We start from the raw sequence: 21,525 nt of genomic DNA on the forward strand, positions 1-21,525 counted from the left end.
TCAGGCCTGCGGGGCCGCCTGCTGGGCCGCCTGCTGGGCCACGAGGTCGTGCAGCTTCCTGATGTGTTTCTTCAGGTCAAAGTTCCTGCAGAAGCCCTTCCCACAGGTGGGGCAGGTGAAGGGCTTCTTGTCGTTGTGCGTGTGCATGTGGAAGGTGAGGTTGTACACCTGGTGGAAGGCCTTGTTGCAGATGGAGCACTTGAACTGCTTCTCCCCGCTGTGCGTCAGCTTGTGGTTCTTGTAGTTTCCTGCAAGAAAAGTCAGAGGACGAGTTCAGAATGAGGCATGAAAAACTACACGAAACACTTTGACCCACTTTGTTCAGTTTTATAGAGAAATATGAAATGATTTGTGTTCATAGAGTCTAAACCTTTTAGCTTCCGACCCTTTGAAGCTGATTCACGTCACAGAGAGCAGCTCAAACTAAAAGAAATGATTTGTTTCAATCTTTACTGTTTGATTGTTTTTAATTAGAAGGATATTTTTATTGCTTCCTATATTTTTGCAGTTTATTGTACTACATCTTATATGTCGTTTCTATATCTACTATTTATTTTCTTTCTCATGGAGCCTCCCAGCCCAAAGCATTTCACACGTTTGTACTTCCATAAATATAAAACACAACGCAGGAACAAAGAACGCAAACAGAACCGTGAACTTCAAAATGTATAGAATTTATAGAACTATACTTTTGGAATGATCAAAAATCAAACCTAAAGAAGTGTGTTTTTAGAAGACTCAGCAGGTTTAATGTGAGCGGGTTGAACAGGTTCCTGTTAATGATCTCATCAGCAGCTCCAGGATGGATCGGTGTAATAAACCAGAGACAGCGGGAGGAAGAATTAAACTCAATCACACAAAACACTGAATAAAAGAAAGACATTTAACTAAAAAATATACAAACTTGGCTACAAATGATGATTATATTTCAGCTTCTTCTGGAATCTGTTTTAAACGATGACGAAAGAGGATTTTTGACCCAAAATAAATTCACAGCCTCCTCTGTTTGTCTACAAACATCCAGAAGAAAAATAAAGGTATAATTAAATATTATATTTATATTTAATATGATATGTTTGTATTCATAAAAGTGTTGATAAACCGGAGTCTCTCAGGTTACATAACGCTGCCCTCTGATTGGTGGAAATCAATAAACTCTTCTCATTTATCTGTTTTTTTGTGCCTTTTATTATTATTATAATTCCTAAACTGCGAGGCGAGGATGACTCCTCTCTCCTCGCGTCTCTTCCTCGTTTCCTTTCTCTCGCATCTCCCGTTGGGCGGGACTAAGACGCAAAGAGAAGGAGAGGAGGAGGCGAGGGAAGGAATCGAGGATGCACAGGCTGGGAAATGGGAAAGGCCGAATGTTGTAATAAATAAATAAATAAATAATCTAATTATATTTTGGGATTAAGATTCAAATACTACGTATTCTGTTATTAACATTGTTGTTGTGGGTTATTCAGTATTTTTGAACAGTTTTGAATGCAGGATTTTCACTTCAGCAAAAGTTCTGAATACTTCCTTCATCTGTGATTTATTTTAAAAAGATCCGGTTTGTGTCTTTTGTACGAGCTTTGTGTACTTTTTAAAAAGCCTCGTGTGTGTTTTATTTGTTTTATTGAACATAGAAAGATTCAGTCGCACATATTCTCCTCAGGGACGTTAAAGTCTGTCCCTGTTATCACGAGCTTAATGACTTTTGTTTCTTTTATTATTTTCTGTGATTTGTTTTTGTATCTCAGTGATTTGATTGGCTGTTACTTTGATTGACAGCTGACAGATGCTGCTGGCTGGCGTTCAGCCAGATTTTAAGCAACATTATTTTGTCTATAAACGATCATATCACCGCAAAGATACATTTATAACTGCTTCTAGAAATGTTTACATGAAAGTGCAAATTATTATAATTTTGTTTCTGTATTAATTTATTTTTTATCATAGTGTTACTACTATTATTATTATTATAACATATATATATATATATACACAATTGTAGTGTTTCAATATTGCAGATTAAAACAATATACAATAATTACTTAATTTAAATATTATAGAGATTTTTACTTCAAAATTAAATCAGGTCATTTGTGTCTTCAAACAAAAGGTTAAAATGTAAATTGTTTTTCTTCTTCTCACCTTTCTGATGAAATCCTTTTCCGCAAAACTCGCACACGAACGGTTTGTATCCCGCGTGGATGCGCGTGTGCGTGTTGAGGGTGGAGCTGCGGTTGAAGGCTTTCCCGCACTGGTTACACTTGTGCGGTTTTTCCTGAAAAAAATAAAGAGGAAAAACAAATATATGTTCAAATAAAGTTACAGTGAATGCAGCACGAGATGATTGCGTTCAATGACCTCAGGAATATTACAATATGTATTCTTATTTTTCACTCATTGGCCTCAAACCCCCGGGCCTGTGATTATTGAAGGGAAACTGATGCATTATGGGAGAGTCACTGTGACACCACAGAGGGAGCTCGAGCGCAACGAACAGGCTGAGCTGAGGCGCGAGGCGAACACTGATCTCCCCTCTTTAGAAAAAAACAGAATTCGACTTTAATGCATTTAATCCCCCAAATAATTTATTTTAATTCATTATTATTTATTTATTTTTATAAAAGTTTCACAGAATTAAAACAGTGATACTAAAGTAACACACACACACACACACACACACACACACACACACACACACACACACACACACACACACATCGTAATTACTGTGGGTTCATTAGATCACTCCTCATATCAAATTGATTGACAGGTCTTTATACTTTAATTCAATGCAGGAATTATTAAACGATATTATATTAAGTTATTAATGTTCTGAGGCTTTTTAAAATCAACCAAAAATAGAAAACGGGCCTTTTCTTTATTTTTGTTATCAGGACTTTAATACCAGAAATATTATTTTATTTTGTTTTGTAAAGTATAATAAATGAACCAAAAGAAGATAATAAATCATACGCTAATAAAGATGATGCCAGAATGACTTCCTGTCCGCATCATCAGGGAAGAAAACAATTAAATGAAAATAAAACAATGAAATAAAGAGTTTTTTCTGAAACTGAAGTGAGTTTATGAATCATATCAATGAGCACGTGACCGTGGCTCCGTACCTGAGTGTGGATGATTTTGTGTCGGCACAGCGTGCTCGCCTGTCGGAATCCTTTCCCGCAAACTTTACACACAAACGGCCTCGCGCCGGTGTGCACGGGCATGTGGCGGGTCAGGTTGTAGTGCGCGTTAAACACCTGAGAGAGAAATAAAAAATATGTGTAATATCAACAATAAGAACAATAACAATAGCAGTAATAATAATAACAATAATAATAAAACACATCAAAAATACTTCCTTATATACCGTTTAGAGGTTTATTTAATAGCTATTTTCCACACAAATAAATACTCTTTAATTATCAGTTTGAGTCTAATTTAAGTTAATCTGTCCGGGTTAATTTAATGGACTTTAATAACTCATTAATAACTCATTAATAACATCCATGTAGCCCTGTACAGCACGCACTATGTGAAAGATACTTAAATTATAATGAATCTGGATTTAACTGAGGAATTAACGAGATTTAATTCGGTTTCGGTTCACGTGCTCGCTGTCTTGTGCTGAATATTTTAGCTTTCTTAAGTAAAATAAAATATTTGCCCATTCAGCAGATGTATGCGTCAGAGTGGAGCTCAATATCTTAAAAAAAGATTCTCACATAACAAACATAAACGACCCAAATCTTGTAATTATAATAAAACTTTAAAATAACACACTTCTCCTGAAAATGGTTCAAATGAAATCAGACCAAACTTCTAATTGAAGCTGTTTTAATACATCCTGAAATAAAGTCTGAACTAATCTAAACTATCGAACATTCAAATGATTTCCTTATGAATTAAAGGAAATTAAATTAAAATGTTAAGAATTATATTCCCGAAGACAGTTTGAATAAATCCGATTCTAAATTTTAATCTAGATTTCTAAATTCATCCAGAAAACAAAACAAAAATCCTTGAAATAATAATAAAAACATTATTTTTAATTCTCCTAATTGACTGTTAAATGAACAAACTCATCACGGTCCAGGGTTCGGAGGACTTGCTGTGACTCTGGTTTAGTTTCCCGCTTCCAGGTGAAATTAAAGAACTCACCTTTCCGCAGACCTCGCAGGTGAAAACTTTAGGTTTGCTGCCGGGACACGAGCCGCTCAGCCGGGCCGCCGCCGCCGCCGCAGAGCCCTTGAAGATCTTATCGGTGAGGATCTGGTCCCGCTCCTTCATGTAGTGCTGGATCTGGCTCTGAGACAGCTCTTTGAAGGCCTGCACGCTGGACACCGGGTACCGCTCCCCGGCCTGCTGCAGGCCCGGCTTGTTCTTCTCCGCCATGAAGGCTTTGTGCCGCGCGGTGAGCAGGTACGAGGCCATCGGGTGCAGGTTGACCAGGCCGGCCGGCGGGGGGCACGAGCCGCCGTCCCCGCTGCAGTTCAGGTAGCACACGGTGCCCACGGTGGGGAAGGAGGACTGGTTCACGACCCGGGGTCTGAAGAGTTTGTACTGGCCGGCGGTCTGGCTCAAAGCAGAGTCCTCCTGCTGGTTCTTGTGGTTCAACCCAAAGCCCAAAAAGTCCGCGGGAGTCGCGAGAGACGACGCGTCGAAGTGGCCCGAATCCAGCCCGGCGATGCTGAGCCGGTGGCCCGGCTCGTATCCGAGCGGCACCAGCGGGATCATGCAATGCAGCGAGGACGGACAGACGTCGGGTTTCCCCGCGGGAGCGGACTGGAACCAGCTGGGTAGCGGTATCGACTTGGGCTCGGGTGTCCTCGCCATAATCCGGTCGATGGAGAAAGCGAGCGGCTTTCCGCCGCCGCCGCCGGAGGTGAGCATATCGGAACCCGCGGGTTGGCTCCCAGAAGCCGGGGGGGAGCCGAGGATCCCCGCTGGGCGGCGGAGGGGACCGTCCATCACCTCCGCATCAAGAAGAAGAAGAAGAAGAAGAAGAAGCTGCTGGAGGGAAGCCGGGGGTCGGCGCTGCTCCTCACCGGCCCGTAGGACAGGGCATCATCTGCCGGGGAAACCCCCCACCCCTCCGAATCACAGGCCCCGTTCCCGCCGTCCTTATTGACGCTCGATAACGGCGTGCGGAGAGCCGAGACCTCGCCGATCGTTACCGTCCAGGAAGGAAGAGCGGAATAAAAGTAGTAGATAATTTGCTCAATTCTCCTCCGTCGATTCTCTGCACTTTGTCGCCGCTGGAGGAGGAAGAGGAGGAGGAGAGGAGGAGGTTGTCCCTTTCTTGGCAGGACTCCTGCTCAACTGGAAGGTATTTGGTAAATCCCAGGTCCCCTTGTGGCTTCGCGTGACATCATTTTTTTTTTTTTTTTTTTTTTTTTGAATCGCAATACGGCAGACGCTTCGGGGTCACGAGCTGTCGGGAGTTTTTGATCACATTTGGACGCATCTTTTGGCTCCTGAAACCCAGCCCTTTTGATTTTACGCACGGCTCAGAGAAGACACGGAGCTGTCACGCGGGTGAACTTGAGACAGGAAAAAAAAACGGATCGAGTTGTTGAACAGAAAATGGATTTCAAGACATCGACCCCAGGCCTGGCTGGGCTTCGGGTCTTGGAATCACAAACTTTGACTCTCTCTCTCTCTCTTTTCTTTTTACGCACCGGATTTTTTGGATACCGAAACCTCCCCGCGAAAGAAACACCTTCTTCTGGATGGACTCCGATATATATATATGCTTAAGAATGAACATGATCAATAACGTGCGCGCTCTTCTCTCATCATGTTTTGTCTTTTTGGATGCAAACGGCTCTTTTACGCACACGAGACGTTTCCCTTTTGGACTCTCCTTGTGTTTAGTGCTTTAGGTTCAGAAGAACATCACGTTTGGGTTCAAATAAAAACCTCTTCTAGCAGAAATCTCAGAAGGCAAACTTCTCCCGCGTGCCTCTTTTACGCACAGAGAGCAGACCGTAAACACGTGAACTCCACAGAATGAGCCCACGAGACTGACGATAAACACCGACAACAATGTTCCTCCAGCCGCTCCGCGAGGCTGAATTCTCTCTTCAAGTGTTCCAACAAAAGATGGAGAGAAAATAAAAGTGACGCTGAAGAGCGACGCAGCAAACACACAACACATCAAGTTTTTTATTCATATTTACGCCTCTTTTTAAATCTGAAAAATAAAAATGATTATTATTGTGATTTAAAAAATAAATATTTTTAAATCTAAAAATTAATATCCTATCAACATCTCCTCAATAATCATAATTTATGAAATATGAGAAAAAAAAACAAATGGATTAATGAGAGCAGACAAAACGAGTTATTATAACTGAAGTGATAAATAAAACACGTGTCCAATAATATTAATAGTAAAAATGTATTTTTGGCGACACAAACTGTCACGTGATGCCTTTCATAAAACATTTTAAAAAAAATGTATCGTTAAAGGAACGAGAGATTCTCAGACGTGACTTCATGTTTCTACTGGAAGCTTCACGCGTCAGAACACTCAACACATTCTATAACAATCACGCTTTACAGGTTAGTGTGTAAAAACACAACATTATGAAGTAATAATTATGACAAGCAGCTTATTATTTCACACACATTCACACACTCTTTAGTGTCGCAGCTGCAGCGGCCTTTATTCTCTTCTCTTCTCTTTTATTTCTGTTTTTATTGCACGTTTATTTGTATCCATTGCTATTTGTCACTGAGCCTTGTTTTATACAATAACATAATGTTGCATCACTTTACTTTATGAGCCGCGTGCACGTACAGAAGCAGTGAAGGCCTGGAACTGAATACACAAACAAAAAGAGTGAAATACAGTAAAACAGCTGTAATAAAACAACGCTATAGTAATAAAATATGAAGTTATAATTGTTGACACATTCTGAACATAGAATATAATATATAATGTTATAGCTGCTCACAGCTATTATAGTGTTATAAAGCTGTCTGGTGGCTGAAGGGGAACTTAAAGTAAACTGTTACAACAATAATAATAAAGTACTATTACATTTAACTGTATTGTCATTATTATTGTCATGCTCAGCTTCACATCAAGCTCTAAATATAGAATGAGTGGAATTCAATGTGCAGCTCTTAATTAACAATATCTGTGAAAGGACAATTATGCACAAATATATATGATGACAAAATGAGTTGCATGCAAATTTACAGAAAGTGCAAATTATCATTATTGATATTATTATCTGTAATAAAGCCAGTGTGTTAATCTGCCCTTGTATTTTGTCTGCCAGCTATAATAATTATTTAAACCTTCTAATTATGTTTCTGTGATTTGTTCTTTTTATCTGCTGACTGCTGATGATCGTTATTAGTTTATGAATTGTGGTGAACATCAGATATTTGTGACTGCTCGTGTTTTATTATTATTGACCTCTGAAATGAAAACAATCTGACAGAAATGGTTCAGTTCAGTATTTTTATAATATCAAGATGAAAAAGGAGGAAATCTGATTCTGTTTATTATTTTCATTTTATTCTTGATTTATTTTAATTTTTCTCTTTGCAGGAAGTCACTTTTAACACCTCTGCAACTCTACGTATAGTATTATAATTATTATAACATGAACAGCATAGTATTTATATATTGTTATTGTTAATAATGACAATAAATAACGTGTCCTTGGTCAGGCTGCAGCAGCAGCAGGACTCAGACTGCAGTAAAAAGGTTTGATGCTCATTTTAATGAGAGAAAAGAAAGCGCAGCTGATGGACGACAGCCAGCAGACGAACAGAAGCTCCTTAAACAAATCAAATAGAACAAACACCTTGAAGCCACAAGAGTTAAGGTGGAATGGGGAAGAAGTACTTTAAAGGATGAAAACAACAGAAACCAGAATACAGCCGTGAACGTTGTGATTTGAACCGTTGGTGCAGAAGTTCTCTGAGCTTTTCTTTTCTTATTATATTTGAGTCTTTGGGCACCGATGGGACTACTTTTAGTTTTTAAATGGTAGAAAATGTCTTAGATGAAGCAGAGAAAACAAAGGGATTGGTTCTCTTTATTATTGTGTCCGTATACCAAATATCAATGCGTCCGTTTTTCATTTCATATTAATTATCGTCTTCGGCTGAATTGAAGGACTTGAGTGTCTGTCGATCAACGGATGATTTTAAATTCTTCAACCTTTTCATGTTGAACATGAAGGCGTTTTAAAATCAGCTTGAAGGGATAATTGTTGCATAATTAATAGAACAGTGAGTTAATTAAGAAAGACAATAATGATTATTTAAAGGGTGTTTACTGTTATGATTATTGGTGCTTTCATTAACAATTCAGCAGTGATTTTCTTTACTTCACATATTTCAGTGGTTTTCCGGAGCTTCGGTTTTCTCTGTATTATTGGTATTCCCTTTAGATTCCTGCTGTATGAACCAGATTCCTTCAGACGGAGATGTTCTACATTAACTCTGTTATTTGTCGGATGGGGTTGAGCTCAATGCTCTTTGCGGGCCGGTCAAGTTCCTCCACACCAGACTGGAGACGTCGTTTCTTTATGGAGCCGACTGTCATGTTGAAACAGGAAAGAGACGAACTGACCAGTTCGAAGAACACTGGAGTCTAAAATACAATCGTCTGCTGAGGGGTCGAGTCAAAACCAGGAGAAACAGACCAACGGAACACTACATTATGAACACAGGCGTGTCCACATACTTTTGGCCGTAAAGTGGTTTAAGACAAACTACAGATTTTCAAATATTCGCCCCAAATTAAAAATTTCCTCAAATCTTAATGCTTTTTGTTGTGGATTTGTGGACAATATAAAACAATGACAAGTTATCGTCTCTTTTCTAATAAAACTAAAAAAATAAATGAATCTGTAGTTTGAGTACAATAAAAACCCACGCGGTGAAAACACAGGTGCTTTAAAAACACTTTTAATGTGACACTCAGTTAAGACACCTGAACAAAACAGGTGCACAGTAAGACAATATAAATATACTTCTTCATATATGTTGTTGGCCTCTGAACTGCACTGACACAAACCGGACCGACAGTTAAAACAAACGGCCGGTTGTTGCAGAGAGTTGATCGGAGGCCTACACTGACTTTTCTTTTTCTTTTATCTCAACGACGACAAGCAAACAGACGGTAGAGCGGGAATGAACGGCGGCATCAAAAACACATCGATCGGATTAAAAACAGATCCACGTTCCCGCTGAAAGAGTCCAGACGTCTTTCCAGTTCGTCAGCACGTTTTGAAGACTTTGATCGACGGTTGGACACGATGCACATCAGGCAGTACGACCAAATCACTCCACAGCTCAATACTCTTCACAACAGTTAAAATTACGATGAACAGAGATAACGGCGACTGCGTCACCGTGTAGTCACGATTCTGAACAATTATCTACCCAAACAGAGAGTTTCGACACTTTTAAAGACCTTCCGGTGGTGAAACTGGATCGTGGATTTTTTTGCATCTTTTACCGCCTGAGGCTATACCGGTCGTTTGTTCATCAGAAGGTTCAGTAGATACAGCGGTGCAGCAACGGTCCATGAGCTTGGAGTTGTAAGAGTTCTTCTGCAGATGTGAGACTCTGAACACCAAACATTTGGCCTTTAACTACTTTCTGTTTTTGTTCTGAAAGCTCGACCCCATCGCCGGATGAAACCTCGACGGACCATTGGGCTGAACCCCAGATTACATTTCAAGGCAAAGCTTCTCAGCCACCAATTTCAAATGCTATCAGCCGATTGGATGTCGTTATCGCTGGTTATCAATTTAAATTGAATTCCTTCAGACGGTCCAAAACCGCAACTACCCGCACGCTTTGAAAGTGAAATTTAGAAAAAGTTACGTTCCGTCACCTTTGTTAGGTAACTTACGTACGAACCGTTAGTTACATACATAGGTTACCAAACAGACCTAACACTTTATGCGGTTGTCACCATTGCAACTAACACAAATCGCCATTTTCTTTTGTGCAAGTCAAATGACCAAGGAAAACAGTTAAATGTCCGTTCAACTCCTTCTGTGATGAATCCTAACGACATCCTGATCTTTCTCTACTACCACCATTATTACTCTTCCACGTTTCCATTTAGATGAGAAACATCAAAGCAGATCAATGTCGTGGGCACATTGTTGGTCCCCAAAAGATAAGCTCTTTCGATTTGACCAGACCCCATGACACCCTCAAGGCTCAACCGATCGTCAGTGTGTTGTCGCATTGTCCGACCTAAACAAGGCGATGTTATGATCTGCCACCTCTAAGGTCAGATTACATTTAGCCAATTAAAAGCTACGTGGCAACGGTTCGAGAGATATTGTAGACGTGCTTAAAGGATCCAACGTTGGCCGACGCGAACAGGGGTGAGCTTCTACACACTCAGAGGAGTCGCCCCCTGATGGACACTAGAGAGAATGCAGCTTTAGCACATGAAGCGTTGACTTTATTTTTCAGAACCGGAGGTTGCCGCCTGGTGGAGACAGGTGCTGTGGGTTGTAACGGATGTTTCAGCATACAGAGGAAGCTAGCAGGACTCTTGACTTGTACCTTTAACCAAATAGGTTGGTTATAAAATAAGACCATAACAGTATAAAGTAACATTCAAAGATATGATTGTGAATGAAAGTCAAATAGAACCTTACAATTCCAATAAATTCCAATGAAAATAAATGTCTTTAGTTGATTTTGCTGCCGTTGCTGTCTGTTAAAAACAACTTTTCTTAACATTACGCTACAACTGTGGGTGAACACGAAACCAGAGGGAGCCGCCCTGACGGCGATCGCTGAGCTCTGCTGTACAAAGTGACATCAATCAGAGTACGGCTGCACGTGGAGGAGGGCGGGGCTTCCTGTCCCGCAGGTGAGAGGGGGAGGAGGACGGGGTTCGTCTCAGCACCGTCCAGAGGGTCCGTCACCACGAGTCCCTGTCTTTTCTCACTCGTGCATGTACGGCAGTGTGTCAGGGCAGTGAGCATGTGACAGGTCGGGTAGAAGGGGGTAGGGAAGGGGGTCACCACCTGAGCGTTCGTCCTTACCCGATCAGGACCTCCGGTCACGATGAATGACACCTCTACTGCACACGTGTGACTTTTCTTATCTACAACAGAACTCACACGGTGACGGAAGGTCCTGATCTGTTAAGTATCAACGTGGAGGTAATGATGTGCGTTCAATCGTCCTCCTCGTCGCTGTCCCTCATGCTGATGCCCTGCAGGCCGTCGCCCGACTTGACGGCCGCCGTGGCTTCCTCCACCGTCAGCCGGTTGTAGACGGTCTCGTAGCTCTTGTTGTTCAGCACGACGTCCAGGACGCCCTGCAGCCGGAAGTCGCGGTAGGTCTTCTGTGGAGACGGGGATAAGGTAAAGGGAGAAGGGAGGGGGGGGACAGAGAGCACCTTAGGAATGTGGCGAGTGGGAGGAGGCTCTTGCCGTTTGCCGTTTGAAAGGACACAAAAAACCCCGTGAAGACTGAGGCTCAAGGACGAGCCGAGTCTTTTATGTGTCGGACCGAGGCGTCTGAGGGGCTTTTACCTTCAGTCGGAAGCCATTATAATTCCTCGTCTCGCTGCTTTCAAGTTAAACTCGCGCGTCTCTGTACATTAGCGAACTATGAAAAGACAAAAGCAGCGAGCAGCACAGTTGAGCAGTTTTCTCGAGCGTCGGCGCCTCTTCACACCGCTGCTGCTGCTTTCAAGGACACTTGTGGTTTGATTTGTCTTTTCTTCTTCAGTGTCAGCTCTGACTGTTTTTCCATGAATGAGGCCAAAATTAAGATTTCTTTATTTATTTTTTTACAGTCAGCCTAAGGTTCATTCTCTGCCGATCTTTTCAAACCAAAGAGAAAAGGAGATTAAATCCGGTAGGTAAAAGTAACCTGTCAGCTCTGAATTTCAAACTTTTTTTTTTTCCCCCAACACAAAATCAGTTTTTGTTTGACAGAAGTTCTCGTGAATAGTTTAAGAAATATATATTTTCTCACCTTCACAATCTTGATGAGTGTTTTCAGCTGGTACGTGTGGAGCTGCAGGTCCAGTCTGTCCGTCAGCCAAACACACACCACCTTCATGGAGCCGCTGTACCATTGCTGTAAGACAAACCCAAACCGTCAGCTGTAACAGCACCTCGCAGTTCACAGTCCCACTGCCTGCTTCAACTTCGGCCCACCTTTTATCACCGTATTTGTTGTCACACAGTTTTCCTGTGCAGTGACGGATAATCACCAACATTTTAGTAACTCACACTTTTTGGTTTGATCTCCAAATGTTTGGCTAATATGGATAAACTGTTGTTTGTGTGTGAGTGAAGTGAGGTGTTTTATAGCGAGACATTGAAAAGTGTTTGTCCGTCTTTCAATGCCGCACACAATCAAACAATAAAGTAAAATATGGGATTTATACCTTACATTTTTGGAATCGAGACACGGTAACCTAAATTCTTGAATCTGACACATGAACCAATGAGACTGCACCCTTTTCTTCTTCTGCGTTCGAATGACCCTTCGCTAAGTCCCGCCCCTCCAAACTCAGACTGGCCAATCACAGCGTAGGGTCGTCCAGGGTCCGACAACTCTCCGTCTCTGCTCCACAGACTCATGAGTGGTTTCAGATGTTCTTCATGTTCAGGCTGGTTTAGTGGATTTGGAGCTCATCGTGGTTAAATGTTGTGTAACAGTGATACTCGTTACCCGGAGAGGTTGAAGGAGATACATGTTTCTAAAACATTACGTTTCTACCTACAAAGCAAGCGGCAACCTCCCGTCAGGATAAATGAAGCCGAAGCGTCATGTGTTAAAGCTGCATTCTCTCTAGTGTCCACCAGGGGGCGACTTCTCTGGTTGTGTAGAAGTCTATGAGAAAATGACTCTACTTCTCTCTTGATTTATTACCTCAGTAAACATTGTAAACATGAGTTTATGGTCTCAATCTCTAGTTTCAAGTCTTCTTCAATACAGCATGATGTTCATTTAGTACATTATGGTCCATTTAGAGTCACACAGACCATAAAGCACGGGATGCTTTAGGGCGGGGCTCTTCCGCTCACGGGTCATAAAAAACCAAACTGGCGACAGCTAAAATCCCAAATCTCAGCAGCCGAAATGCTCGAGGCTTCAGAACATATTTAAAAAACAATGTAAACAGCCAAACCAAAAACAATAAATCCAAGCCAAGGCCTTGATTTATTTTAACACACCTACCCTTTAAAGCATCAAGCACTGGAGCATTAACAGGGATAAAACATGGCCTTCTGAATCAGTCATACATGTAAATGGTCTGCATAACAGATCTTCCCTGTGTGGAGGAGGCGACCTCAGACCACCAGGGCAAATTCTTTACAGGAACCAGCTGAAAGAGGCTTCATTCATCCTCCTGAAAGCATCCTCCAGCTGCTTCTGAAGTCAGAAAAACAAAGAGCAAGCCACCCTGAGGAGCATCTTTAAGCTCCGCACTGGGTTTATTCCTCAAAAAGAACATGAATAAAAAAAACAACATTATGTTAATGGCTGCTCTCTGAACAAGGACAGTTTATGGTTCTCATTTCTACACATTCTCCTTCAGGGGAGTTCAGGAGATCGTCGTCTGCTTCAGAAAAAACGAAAACTCACCGACACACAACAACACAAGGTCAAACAATGCGCAACATCAAAACGGCAAAGCTCAAAGTGGTGGAAAGGTTTACTTATTTAAAAAGGCAGGCAATTTAATGCAAAACTCCTGAATGCTGCTGAGTTCAGAGAAGAGTTCACGGCCTTCAAAGAAGAAGAAATAAAATGTGTCGTCTTTGTAGTTTTCATCAAACGCTCTTCCCTGCACACCTTCTGCCACCAGGCTACAGCTGCAGGAAATCAAATGCACCTCTTCTCACCTGAAGAGCAATCCTCACTGACGGCGCGCTGCTGGTGAAATGCACACAAAGGGGCGGCTTCATTGAGTTAGCAGTCAAACAAGAATGCTCAGGGAAATTGCTCTGACACAGTAATGACCCGTAATATTCAGATCTGCTTCAAGAGCCGCCAGCAGACTTCATTTCACGCTGACAAGAACTGTAATTACCTTCCAATTTAAGAGAGAAAAACAGTCCAGAGGTTATTTCATGCACTTGACAAAAGTCAAAACACGTCCGTGATCATTCGGAGGTCACGCAAATATTTGATTCCATCTATTGTGGGAGCGACCCCTGACCTCCTTCACACTGGCTCCTTAAGTAAGTTAAGTAATGAAGCGGTTTTCATTCAGAGTCTCAACTAAATGCAAGAAGATTCACGTTGGATTCAAGATTAATCGCAAGTTTGCGCTTTGAAAACGTTTTACTTTGTGATCTGAAAAGACAGACGAAGCTCAGAAATACGGCAGCAAATTATATTTCGGTCTGCTGCTGTTTTCTCAGAAACAGATTATAGAAGATTTAACTTCCCACCTGCAGCTTTATTTTCAACACGTCCGCTTTCGGTTGTTGATGATATAATAATGCGTTGTGTGTACTTTTACGTGTTCCAAAACTTTGTCCTCGAAGTTTTTTATTGGTTCAAATCTAACTCAAAAAACACATCGGGCACCTCATTTAGAGTGGAAAGTAAGTTTCAAGTGTTTTCATATTAGTCGTCATATTGAAAGGAATTAAAAGAGGTCAAAGTCTAGCAAAGAGTCTCAGCTTCGGGTGGAATTAGGAAAAAGTTAAGAGACAAACTTTTACGTTAGTGTGACGCATTCTTTTACAAATGTGTGATTGGTTGATCCCCAAAAAAAAAAGATAAATGCAATCTTTTCATAATGGACAGTGAAACCGATTGGCCTGCAATAATAAAATTGCCATTTTGTAATCTTACTTCCGTTTTAAAGTGCTTGGCGTCGCCAGCTTTACCATCCTTTACTTGCTAAAACAAAAACAAAAAGGTTTTTTGGGCCGTTCGGCGTACCAAAAGCACACATGGAGTGTTTTTGTAATTATTCTTACTGCAAGAATAAACATGCTTTAACATGGGGTAGTAACAAACTAGGATAAATCAAATCAAGACCCACCGATTTGGAGATAGAATTGGTGGGCTAGCTAGCCAGCTATAGCTATGTAGCGCTAAGTAGCTACTTTGTGGCTAGCCAGCTTGACGGTTGGAGACCGGTGCTTCGGTTTGAGCATATTGTGGCTTCCAGTGACTTTAACTGTTAATACATTTCAACTCTCTGGTGTGGACCGTCGTCTACCCGACACCCGGCACCAATCAGGCAGCGAGAGGAACAAAAACGCTCTCGACACGACGTTGTGCGTTTGTATTTCGAGTCTAACCGGCAGGTGTTCTACACAGAGAGACACTACAAAGTAATTAAAAATGAGATTTTAGGACGGGTTGATTTAGAATTTCAATTCGAGAGAAAACAGTCTTTGCTGTTGAACTGTACTGATAATAACACTGTTGTAATAACCTGTAATAACCTGTAATAACCTGCCCAGGGGACTACAGACGTCAATGATCTATCTCCCTAACTCCTTTACATTGAGGTGAAAACTGAAATGTTGATTAATGTGCACTGTCCCTGGTGAATAATAAATAAATAAAAGACGCCACAGGTGAGTGCTGCACTCGGCTGAGCCGTTTCGTTTTGCATTATTGGTTTTTGCAGTTGCCGTTGTTTGTCCTCCTGCAGCTAACGCTAGCTAGCAACATTCGCAGCAGCCGGAGAGAGAGTGTGTGTGTGTGTGTGTTTGACGCTGAGCTCTCCTCGTGCTTCTCGTCTCTGTACGTTGGTGAAGCGGAGATATAAATCTTTGAGATGGGCTTGAATTGTTTCCCCCTTCAATATTAAACATTTTCAAACATCTTCAATTCAATTAGTGACACTCACAGCAAATTAGCATCCTTTAAAATTGGCTTTGCGTTCAGAAAAAACACACTTCATATAAAAAAACTATACGAATCCCTGAAGGGCACACCAACGATTTTACTCTACTGTAAAATAATATGATTATTATTAATTTAATGCTTTTCTGCAGTTTTGTTCTTTCTGTTCTGTTTTTAATGCATTTTGTGAAACACGTTGAACTACCTTTGAAATGTGTTGTTTAAATAAACTTTCCTCATGTGTGACATGTTTTATTCTTTTCTTATCCTTTGTGTGTGACAGCTTCAATATTGTCCTTTTTCCCTCCTCCTCCCTTCCTCCATCGTCCTCATCCTCCTTCATCTTCATCATCCTCCTCCTCCTCTCTCTCTTCACACTAAATATTTCTACGCTGGAATTTGAGTTGTATGCTAATCAGCTCGCTGACAATTGCTTTGCACTCTTGAGTTAACAGATGCTTAAGGATGTGGAAATTGCTGGATGATATTTTGCTGCTTCTGAGATGATTTCTTCTCATTTCCTTCCTCCTCCTCCTCCTCCTCCCTCTCTCCGCCCGCTCAATGAAATGTTTATTCGAGTCTCTGGGAGGCGAGTTCTCCTCAGAGCGGCTAATCAGCTGCCTGACGGTTGCCTCGCCAGCCGCGTTAACAGTCGTGGAAATTGAGTACGAAGACGCTCCTTAATTGAGCTGATTAGAGGACGAGAGTGAAAACAGATGGAGCGAATATATGAGAGGAGGAGGAGGAGGGAGGGAGGGGGGGGGGTGGTGGGTCTGCACGGCATTGTGGGTCTGCATTAGTCCTGTCAGAAACAATTTCTACGTGATGAATGGAGGCTGGCTCCCCCTGATTGTGTCACAGTAATGATGTCATTTAAACATTTGACACATTCTGTCTTTGGCACCGAACAGAAACAATAACTGTAATTTTGTTGAAATCAAAAGTGATTATTTATTAAGTCCTAAAAAGTGCGAGAATTGACGTCTAAAATATTGTTTTCTCATATTATAAAGAGCTGTGACATGAGATTATTTGGGTTTTTATCAGGTGTCAAGATGCTGACTTTCATTTCTAGAAAATATAAATAAAAATGATTGTATGTATTAAACTAAAAATCACATGTTTTACTTGGGGAACAAAAGGTTTTGTGTTTGAATACCAGGCTCTTGGAAAAGAAATGTCATGTCGTTTTCTGGATTCTTGTGCAACAAATCATTTCTTTTCTTTTCTTTATTGTCACGTACGTACATGACATTTGACCTCTCTGTATTTAACCATCCTCAGCATTTAGGAGCTGCTGTAAAGAGCTTCAATGTCTCGTTCAGGGACACTCCGGCAGTACGACTAAACGGGGATTGAACCGTCAACCGTTTGACTAAAGAGCAACCTGCTGTACCCGCTGAGCCACAGCTGCCTGTTTAACACCATTTAAAAAAGTAAAAATATCCTGAATGTAAACAAAACGGCATCGAGGTTTTTTCTTGATTTACAAAATAAACAAAGAAAACAAGAAGATGAAATGACTTCCTGCTAAGAGATGCACATTTCTTCCCTCACAGCGTGCAGCTCCTCCTCGTCAGCTGCTTCATAACGCTGATCTGACCTCTAATGTGAAGAGGATGGAGCTCTGTGTGTGTGTGTGTGTGTGTGTGTGTGGGCATGCATTACACTCCTCATCCACACAAAAGCGTTCCCCGGTGAGCACTTGTACACAAATAGACGAACATGCACATGTGAGCATGCACACGCTGGAAAAAAAAGCAAACGTGTTTGCAGCTGCGTGTTGACGCCACACTCTCCAACCGCCTCTTCTTCTTTATATACGTCCGTGTTGACAAACCCTGACACGAGTTTGACATCGACTCGCCCAGCCGCACGTAAACAAGACAACATACCCATAATGCACCTGGCGGGAGGCCTGGTGCCGCCGTATGAACACAAGGTTTACTTTCTTTGTTCCACACAAACCGGGCTGAGTGGAGACACTCGGAGGCCCCCGCCATCACCTCCTCCTCTTCCTCGGTGCATGACTGGGCTCTTCTGAGCTCCATTAGGCGCACACGCACACACACGCACACACACACACACACACACACACACACACACACGCACACACAGTCTCAGCCACAATACCCTGAACCCTCAGAGGAGGCGGCGGGTGGCAGAAATCCATCGCTCGTCTCCATGCTGCTAATGTGTGCGAGGGTCTGAGCTGCCATGTCCCCCGCATTGACTCGGGGCGGCGATCTCAGGCGTGTTTGGCAACTCTGCACTAAACTATAATTTTATAAATCTGAATCCTGGAGGGGGGGGGGGGTGCAGAAAACGGACAGCGTGGGATGGAAGGGGGGTGGACACGCAGACGGATAGCTGGACGGTGCGGTGGCGACTCCTCCCGCGGAGCGAGCAGACGTCTCTCGGTGCTTCTCTAAGTGATAAACGGGTCAACAGAAGCAGTCGGTGTTTGCAGCCTCAGAGCGAAGTGCTGCTGCTACGGAACCGGAGACATCAAACCTCACTGTGGAGGATTGTGTGCTTCCATTCAAACGTTTACTGTGCAACAAAAAGAAGATACGATGCAATGAGCGCTTATTGACAAAATACCAACTATTTTTATGCACATTTCCAATTCCAACGTAAAACAATCGGAGTGGAAACAACGGGAATTTGACAGAAAGTTGAACACATTTTACAATTTACTGAGGTGGAAAAGTTGCTGTTTGGAAGAAAGAAGTGTAATAGAAACAGGATGAATAATCCTGTCCTTTCAATGACATCATGTCATGTTTAATTGATTCAAGGCTGAGATCAATAGTCTGTACCGTCCTCAGTGTGTTTGGTAATTAAATGAGACGTCATTCACACAAACAACACGCTTCAGAATAAACCATCTTCACAGGAAACAACTTGGTTAGGGTTGGAAAATTGTTAGTTTGGTTTAAAATACGTACTTGTGTTAGGTCGCTTTTATTACGCATGAGACTAAATAAGTGTTACATCTTTACATAAGTCAACGTTTCCTGGATGAAAGTTGCGTTCCTTCACTGCGATCATAACTCTGGGACGATGCCGGGTCGTCTGAATCGTTCTCTATTTATTTTGAGTTTGACATCACCCTCTTGAACAACAAATGAGTGGAGACAGACATGACTTTTAGTTTGGGAGTTAAACATATTTCCCTCACCGACCAATAAGAGTCACTAGTGCAGTCACGATGACATCATCCCTCACCGGTGTTGTATTAATGTGAACGCGTGACCAGACTGGAGGTAGCGCTACGGGAACGACGCTAAACCAGTGAAATCAGAGAAAGAGCGTATCAGAAACTCATTTTACTGACTTTAAATTCAGCAGGCGGCTTTGACCAATAAAAACATCTCAAGTAGTGAGAGGAGACTCATCAGTATTTTGAATATGAGGGAAGAAGAAGCTTTGATAAGTAGGAAATGCAGTGCAGAGAGAGAAGACGGCCACCGCTGGGAGACGCGGTAGAGAGAACATGACAGAGCTGGAGGAGGAGCAGGGAAGACTGAGATAAAGAGTAAAGAGATGCTCAGCATCCAACAGATCTGAGAGCTGTTTGCTAATCTTAAAAAACAACAAACTCAAACACAACGTTTGAGAGCAGAAAGCAGCGGGATGGGAGATGTACTTAACCTCAAACATATATCTGAGAGAAATAAGACGAGGGAGAAGGAAGAGAGAGCTGGGAATGGATAACAGCTTGTGTTTGAGTGACAGAAACACGTCGGTGTTTCTGTAGCATGTGAGAGCCTAACAGCAGATCACTGCTGAGATATCCAGACACTTGTTATGTTGATGTGAGCGAGGAGAAACGTTCCTTCTCAGCGGGCTTTTGTCCGACGAGGCCGTGAACGCAGCTCCCGGGTTGAAACCACTCGGAGAATCAATTGTGGATCGTGATTATGTTTCTACGTCCTCGGCAGGAGAGCCGGCGGTCGGCAGACGGGAGGGAAAGTCACGGCCATGACCGCTCTCATTGACCGCGCTCCAGTTCATCAGCAGTCACACAAAGCAGCGTTCTACATATTCCACTTCATCTCACGCAGGTTACGTCTCTATGAACATTACAAAAGCATCTTTAATTCCTGTTCTTATTTCATATTGTAAGTCAAGAAGAAATGAAGGTTATTTGTTTATATTGTCTGCAATTTATTTTATAAAAACTATACTTACGGTATTAGTCTGTCTCTTAAGACTCTATCCCGACTAGGCTGCTTAAAGAAGTGTTAGCGTTAGTTAGCACGTCTTTACTAGATATGATCTGTCTTCACTAACCATGCACCACAGACCTTCAGAGTGGCTGTAATCAAACCTCTTCTTAAGAAGCCCACTCTCCATCCAGAGGTGTTGGCTAATAGACCGATCTCTAACCTTCCCTTCCTCTCTGAGATCCTTGAGAAAGCAGTTGTGTGACTTTCTGCGTAACAATAGCTTATTTGAGGACTTTCAGTCAGGATTCAGAGAGCATCACAGCACAGAGACAGCTCTGGTGAACATAACTAATGACCTAATCGCATCAGACAAAGGACTCGTCTCTGTTCTGGTCTTGTTAGACCTCAGTGCTGCGTTCAACACCATTGATCATAACATGCCGTTACATTATTGATTGGCATTAAAGGAACCACACTAAACTGGTTTAAGTCCTATTTATCAGATCGATCTCAGTTTGTATAAACGATGAAACCTCGATGAAGACCAACGTTAGTCATGGAGTTCCACAAGGTTCTGTGCTTGGACCATTTTATTCACCTTATATAAGCTTCCTTTAGGTAATATTAACCTTCACTGTTATGCAGATGATACTCAGTTATATCCATCAATCAAACCAGATGAAACCAGCCAGCTCACTAAACTTAAAGCATGTCTTAAAGACATAAAAACCTGGATGACCTGCAGCTTCCTGATGTTAAAGTCGGACAAAACTGAAGTTATTCTATCAGGCCCGGAACACGTCCGACATCAGTTATCTAATGATGTAGTTTCTCTAGTCTGGCCTTGGCCTAGACTACGGGGGACTCCCTAGGATACAATGAGCTCCTCGCTCTCCTTCTGTATGAATTCATATCTCATTAATGCTCATTACTGACTTTGCTTCTTCCTCGGAGTCTTTGTGCTTTCTCTCCTCACAGGTTTCATGAATCCTGGTTTATCTGGACCCTGGTCCTGCCTCCTGCCGTGGTCCTGCCTGACACCCACTGCTACTATCATTATAATTAGTAGTTGCATTGCTTGCTATTGCTGATACCATTACTGCTTTTATTATCATTGTTATTCTACTATATCCACTTCTGCTGTTAGTACTAGTAGTCGTCATTTTCCCATCATTGTTGTGCTTACTCTCATTATATGAATCATCTCATTGAATGTGTTTTTACTCTGATATGTTGTTATCACACTTCTGTCCATCCTGATAGAGGATCCTCCTCTGTGTCTCTCTCTGGTTTCTCCCTCTCTTCTCCCCCTTAAAGGGGTTTTTGGGGGAGTTGTTCCTGTTCTGATGTGAGGGTCCCGGCACAGAGGATGTCGCATGTGTACAGATTGTTCTGGGGCAAATTTGTGATTTTGGGCTATACAAAATAAATTGAAGTAACTTTGTGTACACACAGTTTTCCTGTGCAACAAGTTCATCTGGATCAACCGTTTGCTTCCAATCGTCTGACC

The 21,525-nt window shown here is 42.1% G+C and overlaps 2 protein-coding genes across 2 annotated transcripts in view; both read right to left on the reverse strand.

Annotated features, from left to right (window-relative positions):
* On the reverse strand, window positions 1-5,244 carry fezf1 (FEZ family zinc finger 1). Its single transcript, XM_031856904.1, has 4 exons — window positions 4,159-5,244; window positions 3,123-3,257; window positions 2,140-2,272; window positions 1-248 (listed from the first exon to the last, which is right to left on the reverse strand). The coding sequence occupies exons 1-4, from the start codon at window positions 4,966-4,968 to the stop codon at window positions 1-3; spliced, it is 1,326 nt and encodes a 441-aa protein (XP_031712764.1). The 5' UTR covers window positions 4,969-5,244.
* Window positions 5,245-8,835: 3,591 nt separating this feature from the next.
* Window positions 8,836-21,525, reverse strand: part of cadps2 (Ca++-dependent secretion activator 2) — a 109,950-nt gene continuing 97,260 nt past the window's right edge. The window contains exons 28-29 of the mRNA XM_031856931.1: window positions 11,989-12,093; window positions 8,836-11,350 (exon numbers count right to left, since the gene is read on the reverse strand). Coding sequence (XP_031712791.1) covers window positions 11,180-11,350; window positions 11,989-12,093 — 276 coding nt within the window. The 3' untranslated portion in view covers window positions 8,836-11,179. The remainder of the gene's footprint in view (window positions 11,351-11,988; window positions 12,094-21,525) is intronic.

This window comes from Anarrhichthys ocellatus, unplaced genomic scaffold, assembly GCF_004355925.1.
Source record: "Anarrhichthys ocellatus isolate YVR2014 unplaced genomic scaffold, GSC_Weel_1.0 scaffold2, whole genome shotgun sequence".
In the NCBI taxonomy this organism is placed as follows: Eukaryota; Metazoa; Chordata; class Actinopteri; order Perciformes; family Anarhichadidae; genus Anarrhichthys; species Anarrhichthys ocellatus.

Bases quoted from the DNA above. Each gene is read 5' to 3' on its own strand.
- fezf1 (XM_031856904.1), bottom strand. From the start codon at position 4,968: ATGGACGGTCCCCTCCGCCGCCCAGCGGGGATCCTCGGCTCCCCCCCG. The intron at 3,258-4,158 runs GTGAGTTCTTTA...TTTCTCTCTCAG, and splicing joins CCTGCGAGGTCTGCGGAAAG to GTGTTTAACGCGCACTACAA. The intron at 249-2,139 runs GTGAGAAGAAGA...CTTTTCTTGCAG, and splicing joins AAAAGGATTTCATCAGAAAG to GAAACTACAAGAACCACAAG.